At 47.9% G+C, this 13,541-nt stretch overlaps 1 protein-coding gene across 1 annotated transcript in view; it reads right to left on the bottom strand.

Annotated features, from left to right (window-relative positions):
* The window catches only part of GATB (glutamyl-tRNA amidotransferase subunit B), a 92,848-nt gene that overhangs the window by 20,214 nt on the left and 59,093 nt on the right, over positions 1-13,541 (bottom strand). The window contains exon 10 of the mRNA XM_081813111.1: positions 5,913-6,046. Coding sequence (XP_081669237.1) covers positions 5,913-6,046 — 134 coding nt within the window. The remainder of the gene's footprint in view (positions 1-5,912; positions 6,047-13,541) is intronic.

The following is a 13,541-nucleotide window of genomic DNA, read 5'->3' as shown; positions in this document are numbered from 1 at the left end:
ACGCTGATTAAATCTCAACAGGAAGAGGGGCAGAGAGCTGGAAATAAACCGATAAATCCCTTTTCCAATCTTCCACCTTACTGACAATAAAGAATCAGGTTGTTTGAAAAACGAGTGTCCCTTGGGTGTTCTGCAATCCTAGAAAATATGGTGGCTAATTAGAGTGTAGACAGTAGGTAGAACCCATAATAAGTACTGATGTTAAACTGGATTTCTAGAGCATGCAGAAAAGAAAAGGTCCCTTCTCCCACATGAGTTGATGATATCAGGGACATGGAGACAGAGAAGAACAGAAATAGAACACAACATAACTAAAAATACTTTGCCTTTCATCTAATGACCTTAATTCATTAGTTAGGTCATAAATGTACACTATAAAATATTTCCACCGACCTAACAGCATTGGAGATTTCTCACCTCTCTGTACCCACAAATGCTTGACACAAAGTCAGTAATATTTGTGTCACAGAACTCTTCCCACCAACAGGGAGAGCTATCTGGTATACCGCACACATTAATTCCAGATATGCCCGGGCTAACCTTGAGTGAGACAATGACAAAGATCAGTACCTGTCAGACTGATGGTAGAAGACCCCACTCACCAGTTAAATAAATAAACCATCAGATCTGCAACATAATGGCAGCAGAAGCACAAGCTACTGATTTGCTGCTGTCAGATAATGCTGGTTCCTGGACAGTGAATGTGTCTCCACTAAAGAAGACTCTGACACTGGAAGGCTTAAGCTTTGTGTGCCAGCCTCCAATCCCCTGAGGCCTGCGTATGTACAGAGGGATCTCTCCCATCTGCCAACTTCCTCCAGTCCCCTAGAGCTCTTTCAGGATCACAACTCCATCCCCAGCTTGGATTCTGGGAGTAAACACTCTGCTATCTCTACAACCATACCCCTCCAGCCCCCTCCCCTCATTGGAGAAATGTGCGGTCCATCTCAATCCCCACACTCTTTTCAGGCCCAAAGGCCACCTTCTCTGCTTCTGTTCCGATGGGACACAGGAAGCTCCTAGAGGAAGACAGAGGGATCTGGACACCCAGGTGGTTCTTGCTGGTCAATAATCCTTGTGTTCATCTCGACGGTTTCCCTGCACCCCTACCGGGTGCCCCAACCCAAGCACCTGTTCCAGACAGTCTCCTTCCCACTTCCCTTCTTGGCACATGCCCTCCTCACCTCTCACTTCGTAAGGTCATCAGCTGATGCAAGACTCAGAATTTTCTGTCGTGCCCTCTTCCTCCTGGTTCCAACAAACCAAGCCCTCGACTCATGCTTTTAATCCCATTACTTTCCACTTTTACGGATCCCACTTGCATGTTTGTTTCCTCTCTCCTGGGGCTTTACTCACGCACCTTCACAAATGCTCAGATCTTCCTGATCCTGAAAATGTCCGCAAGTGATTTTGAAGACACTTACTTCTGCCTGGGCTCTTGCCTTACCTTTACCAATAAACATCTGGCATTAGTGGCTACTATCTACCCTTGTGAGCACAGCCATGTGGATACTAATCCTAGCCCTCTACAGAAGCTCTTCTCTTAAAAAAAATCACATACCCTTTGCTTGCTGCCAAGCACAACTGCTTTCCCCCCATTCTATTGCACCCCAATTCTGGGCTACATTTAAAGCCCCTTGCGAACACCCCTTCTCCTTGGACCTCCGCATTCTCTTCCTTTTCTTTGAATGTCCCGCTAATAAGGAGTGGCCAGGGCTCTTCTCCATACGGTTTTCTGCCTCCACCTCAGGCTGGCAGACAAGCGAAGCCCATCTGTTCCCAAGACTGCCTCTGCTTCTTCAGGATCCAGTTCTCTCTACCACTGGACTCAATGACCTCTCACCAAACATGTTCTAAGCTGGGGTCAGCAAACTTCATCCAGGAAGTGCCGGAGGGCAAATGTTTAAGGCTCTGTGGGCCACACGTGGTCTTTGTCACATATTCTTTGTTTTGCCTTATGAGGTAATAACCATGTTCGCTCACAGGGCTGCCGGAATGATCTTTAATGGGCTCCGAACCCTGCAGCCCCACTCCTGGATGCTACCGCACACATCCCACTGCTGGACTTCTCTTCCCTCACCATCAGGCCCTCTTGGCTCTAAAGCCTGCCCTGGATGGCGAGTGCCTCAGGAACCGCTGCCCACGGCTGACCTGGAAGTTCGGGGCACTCGACTAGACCGGACAACTGGATGGTGGCACTTGCCTGATGTCACTGTGAAGCGCCTGCTCAGGGTAGCTGTAATTTCCATGTTCTTAACTAAATCCAACCTGTTATTAATAGCAATTTAGAAGGAGTTAACAGAAAAACAACTTTCAAAGCAATATGCTCAAAATAATTAAAAAGCCGAGTTCAACAAGAGCTCTTCTGGTTGGACTCTTTAAACACCAGTCTTCTGACAGGTCTTTAAAGATGAATGCTAATTTGCAAAATCAGTTCTTGCCAACTTGACCTCTAGAGTGTTCCCCGCCTGGCGTCGTCATATGACTACTGCTATAGCTCCATAGCGACTGCCGTTCTAAGCTCTGGAAACATTCGCTCCGGCAGCTACGGCTGTTCCTTGATTGCTGTTTGTTCCGAGGTGAGGCTGGGACAGCCGGTGCAGCTAACGATGGTTCTCTGAACTGTGTAGGAAGAGAGCTGCTACAGCTTGCTTTTGGATCCTTAGTCCTTGTTCTACATAAATTGTGTAACAGAACCGGAGCTTAGCTCCCCCGTTTACCTGCTTTTGGAACAACTCCTTATTAGGTTTATGTAGAATTGGGTACCCTCTGGGTTCTTAAAACTGTAGTGCTTATGAATTGTTTAGGTAAATATCAGGGGCTCCAAGTTCACTCTACAAGCTAATTTATCAACCTCAGCACCTTCAGCAGCTACCAACATGGCTGGTACGCAAACCCCTAATTGCAGACCGACATATAAAGAAGCTGGTCTGAAAGTCAGGGGACTCGGCTACCAGTCTCAGCAGCTGAGCAGCCTAAGGTATGTCACCTTACTGGTCAGGGCCTCGATTTCCTTGTCTGCTAAAGGACAGAGCGGAACCAGAAGTTATCTAAGGTCTCTGGCAGGACTAAAATTCAGTGACTCTAGGCCAACATAGTCCATCATAGCCAAAGACATGGAAACCATCAATTTAAGGATCAGATTTTTAACTCCTCCGAAAGCTCAAACCACATCTTGGAGCCTTCCTGGCTTCTTCTGGCCAATAGGCGCTTCCCTCTTCTCTGCTCCCACTGTGCTGTGTATAGTTGTAAAACAGAAGCACTGCTTTCTGCCTCGGATTAAAATGCTGCCACACGAGTCTAGTCCTCCCCAGGAGACGGCGAGCTCCTCGAGGGCCGGGGTGGGGGCCTCCTCGTCTAACCTCGTGCTCTGCCCAGAGGGGCACTCTACCGCATTTGTTGGATTCACGACTAACACCCGCCCCTGCCCCGTGACTCTCCACATCCTCATATCCCAGCCCTGCGCCAGTCAGTCAGCTGCGCTTTCCTGCCGTCTCCCACTCTCTGCTCCTACAAGCTATGCTCCTCCTCAGTCTAAGAACGTGCAATGCATTCCCATTCCCACCCTTGGCTCTCCACAGGTGTCGCCCAGACCTCTGCCTCACCAACTCCCATCCATTCTTTAAGGCTTTGGTACAGTTGTTTCTCCTCCATAAACTCTTCTGGATGGCTCCAGCCTTCCCTGAACGGCCACCATATTTTCAGTGTAAAGAGTGGAGTTTCTGAGGAGAGGTCAAACCCCAAAGGGTAGGAACGAAAGACAGAGAGGCAACAGATGCCAAAGGAGCTTAGGAGGCTGAGGGTGGCCATCGTTTCGGTACTTAACACACCAACCGGGCAAAGAGAAGGAAACGACCGCTGAGGGCCCACTACGTGCCAGGCACTGTGCGTTTTCCTCTCCAAAACCCTTGGCAGTACCTAGGTACTGCCGTTTTCGTTTCACAGTGAAGCAATGGAGGGTGAGAGAGGGGAACTCATCCAAGGTCACTGCTGGTAAGGAGCCAAGTAAGGAAGTGAACTGGTCCCACATGGCCACATTACGGCATACATATACACACTGCAAGCAGGAGGCTGAACAGGAAGTTGGCACTATACAGCAAGACCTTCTTTGAGCAAACAAATTTTTGGGATCACGTATCCATGTAGGCTCGTCCCCCTCCCCCACTCTCTACGGCCTCGGCCTCGGGATGCTGAGACAATGGCACACCTGCTGACAGGGGGCGCCACGTTCCCCTGGGGCCCTGCCGGGGTTGGGGGGGGGTTCCTCATGAACGCTCTCTCCCTCACTCCCCATACTGCAATCTGCTGCTCACTCTTCCCTTCTTAAATCTTGCCTTTCCTTTGGCTTTTGTGACATTCTGTCCTAGTTTTCCTCTTCTCTGCCATTTCTTCTCAGCTGCCTCCTTCTCTGCCTGCGCTTCTCACTTAGAGTCTAGAGCATCTCCAGCTCCTTCCTCAGCCGTCCCATCAGGCCATACCCTCCCTGATCCTTTTCTGTTTCAACAACTTCAAGTACTATCTATAAGCTGCTAAGTCCATGTTCCACCTATACTGGACTATGTCCTTGCGTTCCCAGACACAGGATGCCCGGACGCACCTCATGATTTTTACACGTGCTGTTCCCTATACTGGAACACTTTTACCTCTTGGATTTTCCCTAACCTTACTCATCCTTCCCCCAGGCCTTAGCTTAGCTGTTCCTTTCCCCCTTCTCAAGAGCACCTAGCTCATTGCTTTGTCATCACCGGCTTCTAGACCGTCAGCTCCGAGAGCAGGGACTACATCTGTTGTGCTGACTGGTCTTCCCCATGTTTAGCACAGTGCTTTGCACAGAGCAGAGTCTAAATAAACATGTGCTGAATAATGAACAAATGAGAACTCTAGGATTCATACCTCCCAGATCTCTCTTGTCAGCGGTAGATCATATATCTGACTGCCTCCTGGTTATCCCCATGAGGGGGATGTCTGTCCTACAGGCAGCCCAACTCAGCAGGTCCAAAATGGAACATGGCATCGTGCCCCGCCCCTTCCCTCTGAACTCACTCCTCCTCCTCTACCTCTCACTAGACTGTAAAATGCTGCCCTCCATTTCACTCCACTGTCCAAGTAAGAACTGGAAGTTGTACAAGGTGAGAGAATTGCTCTCCATCTACCTCGGCTCAGGCCCATGGCATTTCTCACTGGCACTCCAGCAACTGGCTCCTTGCTTCTGGTCTGTTCTTCCAACCTACTCCCCCAAAGTGAAACTGGAGTGCGATGGAGATCTAGGGCTTTGAGAGCTGCTGACAAAAGTGTTTGCACGGTGGCCTCTGCTGGTCTCTGTGGCTTTTTCCTGAGCTGTCCTGCTTGCCCCTCAGCACCCCGGAGTTTCTGGGTTTCTTGAGCCCATACACCTGCTTGCCTCTGAGTGTCCATCGGCCACTCCCTTGCCTAGAATGCCCTCGCCCCTCCCATCACCTGGCAACTCCCACTAGGTCTTTGGGGCCTAGCTCCAGCATTCGCTTCTGAGGGAAACCTTGTTCACCTTCTGGCCTCGGGTCAGGCCCCCTCTGTGTTCATTCAGGGCACCCCCTGTGCCTCTGGCCTAACAGAATCACACTGAGGTGACTACCTGCTCTCTTACAGGCCCATATCCCCCACCAGCTTGTATACTTCTTGTCTTACTCATCTTTAGGTTCGCAGCTCCAGCACAGTACAAAGGACAGCACAGACAAAGATTTGAACAAATAAACGAAATTTCAGATGTGAGGGAGGACAGCTTTAGAATCTGGAATTCACAGGGGGTGTGTGTCTTGTCAGGAGATCCTGAGGGGGAAGAGGGAGAACAAAACACTGGCCCTGCCCTACTTCAACTGCTTCTGGACACAGAGTTCATCAAAAAAAGGAAAAAAGAATCTCCAAACCCCACTCACCTCTCATTGACAGTAAGGTTCTGTTGCTTTAAAAAACCCAGAAAAATGTTGAGGACCCAACTAGTTACTTTTTTTGGCTCTGCCCTAGTTTCTTTTATCACATTTTGGAAGAACTCCAGTAGGCCAACTTCATTCTGTGAACAAAAAAAAATGTATATATATATATACATATATATATATGTATAAAGTCTCCCCCAAAATGAAAGATCAGCATTCTGAAGGCAGATCTGATACTGTCACCCTCTGCCTCCTCTGAGACCTCTACCTGTACTTTCTTAAACACGGAACCGTCACCAGAAAATTGTGATCACTTTCAGTAAACAGCAAGTATTCGACTTCTACCACTGTCACTGTGCATTTTTTTAATACAGCATTTTCTCACAGGAACAAACATATGTCAGAGAGCCTGGCTTGGTGAACCAGAGGACAATGAAATCCACTCTCCCCCAAACTCACCTGCCCTCTCGCCGTCAGCCCTGCGTACCCTACAACCTTAACCCTTTTATCCTCGGGCCCACGATGTTTGGCCTGAGTTTCCTGTCCTTTTTCTTTCCAGGTCTATTCTCTGCTGGAAGTCCCAGTGATTGTGAGAATAAGGAGGCAGGAAAAGAAGCAAATCAAGAAGGGATAGACGGAATATTCTACCTCTGAAAAATCAAAAGTGGATCGTAACTATATGTATCTTCACATCATCCCAGGAAGTGACAGAAATGGTTTTCAAAATGAGGAAGAACCCAGGTACATGTGATCCACTTAGACCACAGGACTGATGGAGGCAGCAGGGGCTTCCAGGCCCTCTGAGCCAAGCCAGACACAGCTTAACCCTGCCTCTCCTCTTGCTCCGTGAAAACAATCATCAAGGGGACTTGAAGAAGACTCTACCCCCTCTGGACTGTCAGCTCTGTGAGTCGGGGGCCATTCTGTCCGGTTCACTTTATAACTAGAGCTAAGTCAGGGCTGGGCAATGGCAGCTACTTGAGAGTATCTGTGGACAGAATCCACGCCTGCCATCACCACGTGCATTTAAAAAAAAAAAAATCACAAGTGAATGCTCCTTCTTTATCGTGCCATGTTCACCTTTAAATATTAGAATTGTCCCAGGCTTGCATAAGAGTAACCCCAAGGCACTCATCAAGTGGCTAACTGCCAGCTCAGATCAGTTTGGCAGAACCAAAAGGTCTGGCTAAGTCCATCCTTTGTTTTCCAATAAGAAAAATAAAAACATGTGCTCCTCACATACGGGAAGGTGAAGCTTCCAAATGCAGAGGGAGCACATTTCTTAGTAGATTTCCCCTACCTGCTGCAATTCAAATCAAACCACACTTTCCTTGAAATAGTCTTTTAAGCTTTATACTGTGGGTAAGGCTCTCACCCTTGCCCCTTTCAGAAAAGCTTTGTTAAGTGAAGGAACTTTCTGGAAAAATAAGGTACTCGGAAGAGCAAGACATACTAACAAAAGTGCTCTGAAAGTTTAACTATTGTAGATGCTGTAAAATATACATGGGCATACAATTGCTAAAACAGACATTCCATAATAAAAAAAAATCTACATGCCCTTTGTAACAGATACATTCTCTGGTGACAAGCCTACTGAATAATCCCATAATCATCTCTTGAATCTCTTTTCAGGCCAACGTTACTATTCTGCTCATGCTAAACCAGGGCAAAGGCTGCCTCAGCAGCCAAAGCTTGACTGCAGATAAGGGAAATGCAGGCAGAATGAAGAGGAAGACCTGCTTAACATACGGAAAAGTATTCCAACTTCCACCATGATACAGCAAACCGCTGGGGAAGTAGAAAATCGCTCTCCAGCTCAAATCAGATGGGCAGAATTCCCTTTGTTCTAACCCAGACAGGCTGGCTCGCTGGTAAAAAGAGCTGTCAGAAGAACTCTTTGCTTTGCCAAGGAAAGGTTTTCTAAAGCCACCTAGAAATATTGCAGTTGAACTTCCAGGCTTGGCTGAGGTGCTGGGACGTGATGAATAGCTCTTCTTCTACCCTTGGGTGGTTTTTTTTTATTGGATGGATAACATGGCAAGTCAGATCTGTTTGTCTTTTTGTGTCGGTGCTGTGATGAAGCCTGTCGGAGCTGGAACTGTACTTCACTGGGGGATGCACGGTTTCAGTACACAATTGCAAGCGGACGTGAAAATCTGCGGGTGTAATGGGGTGAGCAGCCAGCAGCAGGGCTGAAGGAGGCCGAGCCGCTGCCGCCCAGAGAATGATGGATTGATGCTGAGGCGCACATGGGGCGCCTGCTCTGGCTCTTTAGATCAGAAGTCCACCTTTCGAGAAAAAAAACTGCAGCATTCTAGATAAGGTTTCCTTAGTTTTTCTATGAGATCGGCAACTGCTAATAAGTGAATAAGCATGAATCTCAGAAGTCCCTGGTGAACATGGCAGTGCAGCCATCTGGTGTTCTCAGGAAAACTGTGGGCTGGTGGTTCCCTTACATAAAAACTATGTAAGAGCAACGCAAAAAGGCCACTGCGTTAGGGAGCCCCTAGCTTCCTTCTCAAAGGCGACATGCAAGTGTCCGACTCCGCACTGACCTCTCCTACGTCAGACAGAGCTGACACCGTAGCGACACGGCGCATCGTCTCCTGGCCAAATGTAACACTAATTGTTCCTTCAGCCACAGCTAACGCGGCAGGGACAACCGGTCCTGTCTTTCGTGTAACACTGGACAGCCTCCACAGCTCTATGGCCGGGAAGCGTCCTTTCACATTTTAATCAAATTTCCCCGAAGCATTCAATTACACCCAGAGCCAATGCCAGGTCAGCCTCGGAGACGCTAACAGGAGCCCTGCACCGCTAATGGATCTGTCAGCTGGTCACTGCAGGTGTGAGGCGAGGCGCAGGGATTGCCCCACCTGCGCGGCCTGCCCTGGGGAGGAACCCTGATTCGCCCTTGCGTCGGGCCCCAGAAGCAATGTCTTTTTGCATGCTACTGTCTTCTCGCCAAGCTGTCTTGTCCGTTCTACCTTTGGAGACGACAAAATGTCCGAAGGCTATGCAGTTGGAATAGGAGGAGGGCTGGTTTCCCAACCACCATTCTTGTTCTAAGTCCCACACTCTTTGAACCTGATGACAGGGCAGAAATTAGCTGGACTATATTTAGAAGGAGAACAAAACCTGACAGAGACAGCTGCCCAGTGACAGACTCAAGAAAAAGCCCACAAAGTGCAAGTTGAGGAACAGCTGATTATGTGGCAGGGAGTGACCTGGCAGCTAAAGGAACCCCAGACTGGCAACTCGGGGCTAGTTAAAAAGCTTGCAGGAGTGTATCCAGAATGGGGGCTAGACACGGAGAGAGTAGCCGGCCCCGTGGGGAGCCGCACGTGGCTGATGCTCCTGCTGATGGTATTAACAACGACAACAACAGGTGCTAGGCACTCTTCTAAGTAAACTCATTTTTTTTTTTAAGATTTATTTATTTGAGAGACAGTGTGTGTGAGCGAGAGCATGAGAGCAGGGTGAGGGGCAGAGGGAGAAGCAGTCTCCCCACGGAGCAGGGAGCCCGATGTGGGGCTCGATCCCAGGACCCTGGGATCGTGACCTGAGCTGAAGGCAGACGCTTAACCCACTGAGCCACCCAGGCGCTCCAACTCATTTAATTCTTAACGACAACCCTCGGTTGATACTAGTAGAACTCTCTCTTACAGATGAGGACACTGAGGCATTAACTTGCTTGAGCTTCCACAGCAAGAGAGCAGCAGAACTGGGATTTGAACCTCTGCGGTCTGTGCCCTTCATCTCCATGTTACACTGCCTCTGATGAAAACATCATGTCCCTGCCTTCCCGGGGACTGAGACTGAGCACCTAGCAGTGCCAGGCACAATGTGAAGCAACAAGCTCATCAAAAGAATGCCCTTTCCCACCACTTCCATTATCTTATTTGGTACCTGCCATCTGTTCAAAGGTTCTTCACACATTAAAAATGTTGCAAAGGCCCTTAGCAATTAACTTAGAAATTAGGAGAAAACAGCAGGTTCTTTTTCTGCCTCTGCCAATGTACCCCTATGCCACCTGGCACTTCCCGCTGTGGCGGGGCACACACCTGCTCCCAGATCAGGAAGGCAGACAGATTCACGCCCCCCGCCCTAGGCCACACAGAGCTTCTGGGGCACAGGAGGGTGGCTGGAGTTCCCTGGGCCTCTCTTCTGCGTCCCCTCCACACTCTCTCCTCATGGAAGTTATGGTGAGTATGCCTCAACCAAGACCCTGCCCAATTCTGCAGCGCCTTCGGACCTTACAAAACCACCCCCACTACTGCTCACATAGTCTTGGTGTCAGGCAGACTGCATCTTACTACATTCTAACTCTTCTGCTACGGGGACTTCGTGCACCAGTTTATACCTAACCGGGCAGGTCATTCCTGTGTGGGGAGCAGCCGACTATACAGCAGACCCTGCATCTGTGGACTGAACAACGGTGGCTTCGACCAGGCGAGGTGCTCATGTGTCATGACATGTCATTCCGTGGAGGCACAAAGGGAAACTGCACCCATCTGCCACGTGGTGGGGGTGCTGGGGTGAGCGGCCACCGAGCATTTCTGCAAACACTGTAAGAGGGCCCAGCATCTATCGGTGGGGACTCTGTTGTTCCCTCTTTATTCCTGTGGGTTTGATCACTCTTACAAAGTGAGAAAAACAGAATGCAGACCCATCACCTTTGTGAAAATAACACTGAATGCTAGTGTTGGGATGGAAATGGAAATTAGATAGGGAGGCCTGAGTGATGGTTCTAACCAAGGAAAGAAAGCAGAAGTTATGGTGAGATTAAGGATGGACACATTCAGTGGGGTGCCAGCTTGGATCTACGATGTGAATGAGCCTTCTCTTTGCTTTTCATGGAAACAAGAAGTGGCTGTGGAAATCTGGCAGTGAGTGGAGGGGGTGGGGGGAATAGATGGATCCAGAAGAGTCTTCAGTGGGGAAAAAACTAAAGGTAGTTAATTGGTGGTGTGAGACTAGCATAGGAAACATTGCTCTCACTTGAGCATGTCAGGAGGAAACCAGAATCCTGAACCATCAAGGCCTCTTTCAAGAACATGGAGATCTGGAGAGGCTTGGAAATTGCCCCAGAAACACCAAGGGTATACTCTCTAGTCTGTCTCATAAAATACACAACTAGAAAGGTCTACCGTCCTATTTTGGTCCTCACAGTTTCTACTCCTGGGTCATGTTCCCAGCGGGCCTGGAAGCCCCTAAAATCTGAGCAAAACTCTGGTCCCAACAATTTCACTTGTGCTTTGTTCCTAGCAAAGTCGGGAAGTATACACATCTGAGTTTAAGATAACCGTTCCATACAGAGAGGGTTCACACCTACATTTGGCTTAGACTCATGTGAAAATGAGTTTACATTCTCCGAGATACATGAGCTCTAGGAGGGATGGGAAGGAAACCAATCTGGCAATAAGACTTTTCTTTGGATAATCAGGTGATAAAAGTTGACAGCAGAGCAGCATAACCAGAAAACCGTATCTTCGAGAATGGGCCACAAGTAGTATGCTGTCAAGAAATCAATTCTGATCATAATCACATTTCAATGTGCCTAAAGCCACCATTGTCAAATGGGCCCAACACGGAGGGAACATGTGCTGGTCAACAGCAGCTTTCAGGCTGCAGCTTAAAAATGGCAACAAAGCTGCAAGGCAGTGCTTGCTCATCTGCACCAAGATCGGACTGAAACCAGAAATAATGTATTTTAATTGTCCTCAAAAGGAAATCATCCCACAAACAGGAGACCCGGCTTCAGGATGGGTGAAGGAGAGAGTCCCTGTGAATCCCCAAGGCTGAGCACTAGGGACTTCACTCCTCCCTGCACTTTTGCTCTAGTGGGAAGGTCCCTGAGGGGTCAAATGAATCTGAGCCCAGAGGATCCTCGTCTGTGAAAGTCCTGTTACTTGCATCTGAAATAAACGAATTGCTGGTTTTTCAGAAGTAAAGTTAGAAGATGCATCCTTTATTCAGTTTTACCAGAAAAAAATATCGGTTACATTTCCAGGGCATAGGCTAACTATAAAAGCACCCGTAAGCTGGCAAGCACTGGGTGCAATTTTATGAACCGAAGAATAAAATCAATTTCGAAAATTACATGGAGCTGAAATATGGTGAGCGACAATGTTGACCAAATGGATTTTCCTTCAGCGGTGGTTAGAAGGCCAGTGCTTTGCTCCTCAGCACGTCTAAGCAGTCTGAAACCAGTCAATAGTTTCAGATGCCTTTTAAACTATTAGCTTTAAAGTAGTATCATCTATGAGTACACAGGTATTTATCATGGGAAATTATTTTATAGACAGTTCATCCAAAAAGAAAACCAAGCCATTTCAAGCTTACTAGAAACTCAAAGCAAAACTCTTGGAAAACAATCCATTTAATAATCAACCACAGTCATAGTATCTTTTCTGCTTCTTTGTCCCCAGAGACACCTTAACCTTTTTCATGGTGTCAGAAGCAAAGGATTATGACTTCAAATGGGGAATAACCAGCTGGGGAAAAAAAAAAGTTGTTCAAATAAGACTACGTATCTTCAGGTTGAATACAAAGACAGACAAACATGTATGGCAGCACGGGTCACTAATTTGGAGGGTCACAGTCACATTTTCCTACAGTATCACTGTGGCCATGATGGATTTTTCTTAAAATTCTGCCCTGCGCGGCTCTCAAACGCGTTAGCAGTTCTTTGGTGTCAGTGCTCTTCTCCCTGGCAACTTATTCTAGGGAGTCCGCTTGGCTGTATTTGGATTTTGTTGGGATTCAGTGAAGATTCTGTTCTGTCAATCATCTTCGGGGTAAGGGAATCATTCCCTCCCCTCTTTTAGCTAGGGAGAGTGGCAGCGCCAGTTCCCTTTGCATAGCCCTCCCGGCTCCCAGGTGTCCAAGGTGAGATCTGAAATCAAGACTGTCTCTTAGTGTTTCAACCCACTGCCCTGCAGGGCTACTTGGGAGAATGAAAAGCGACATGGAAAAGATAAAGCTCTTCTACCTGAAAACAGCACAGGGCGCTGTGGCAAGGACAGCAGGCTCTCAAGAAACACTAAATTGGGAATGCGATGCCATTCCTCCACTGAAATCTTGATGAGATGGACATCTTTCCATCTAATGAATTCATACACAGCCAGGCACCCTGGGAGCTTGTATCTGGTCCTTACCAAGTGCCTACCACGTGCTGGGCTGCATGACATGAGGCGACAGGCAAAATCATCCTACAAACCCCACACATCCTGCCCTCTTTTGGAGACCTTTTCAATGATTCATTCAGAAGGAGCCAAGAACCTATGGCACCAAGTTTAAGAAACAAAATAAAGTTACAGAGGACAGTTTATATCTCTTTTTTTGTGATTTAAATTTTCTACTTGTGGACATAATTTCTGCTTTTCATTGAAGTTGACTGATTTTCACTAAATTTAGGAGACAGTACTTTTTCTTTCTTTATAAGGCAGTCTGACATCTTAAAAACCAAACAGGGTGATTAAAAGTTTTAAATGAACCAATGGTCTGTGACTGCTTCATGAAGCATTAGTGGGACTGTATAAAACATTAGTATTGCGCACCTGGGTGGCTCAGGTAAAGCGTCTGCCTTCGGCTCAGGTCATGATCCCAGGGTCCCGGGACTGAGCCCTG

The sequence above is a fragment of the Leptonychotes weddellii genome, chromosome 2 (genome assembly GCF_054177405.1).
Source record: "Leptonychotes weddellii isolate Sample4059 chromosome 2, ASM5417740v2, whole genome shotgun sequence".
In the NCBI taxonomy this organism is placed as follows: domain Eukaryota; kingdom Metazoa; phylum Chordata; class Mammalia; order Carnivora; family Phocidae; genus Leptonychotes; species Leptonychotes weddellii.
The sequence above is the reverse complement of the archived record's forward strand: the minus strand, read 5'-3'. Positions and strand labels throughout refer to the sequence as shown.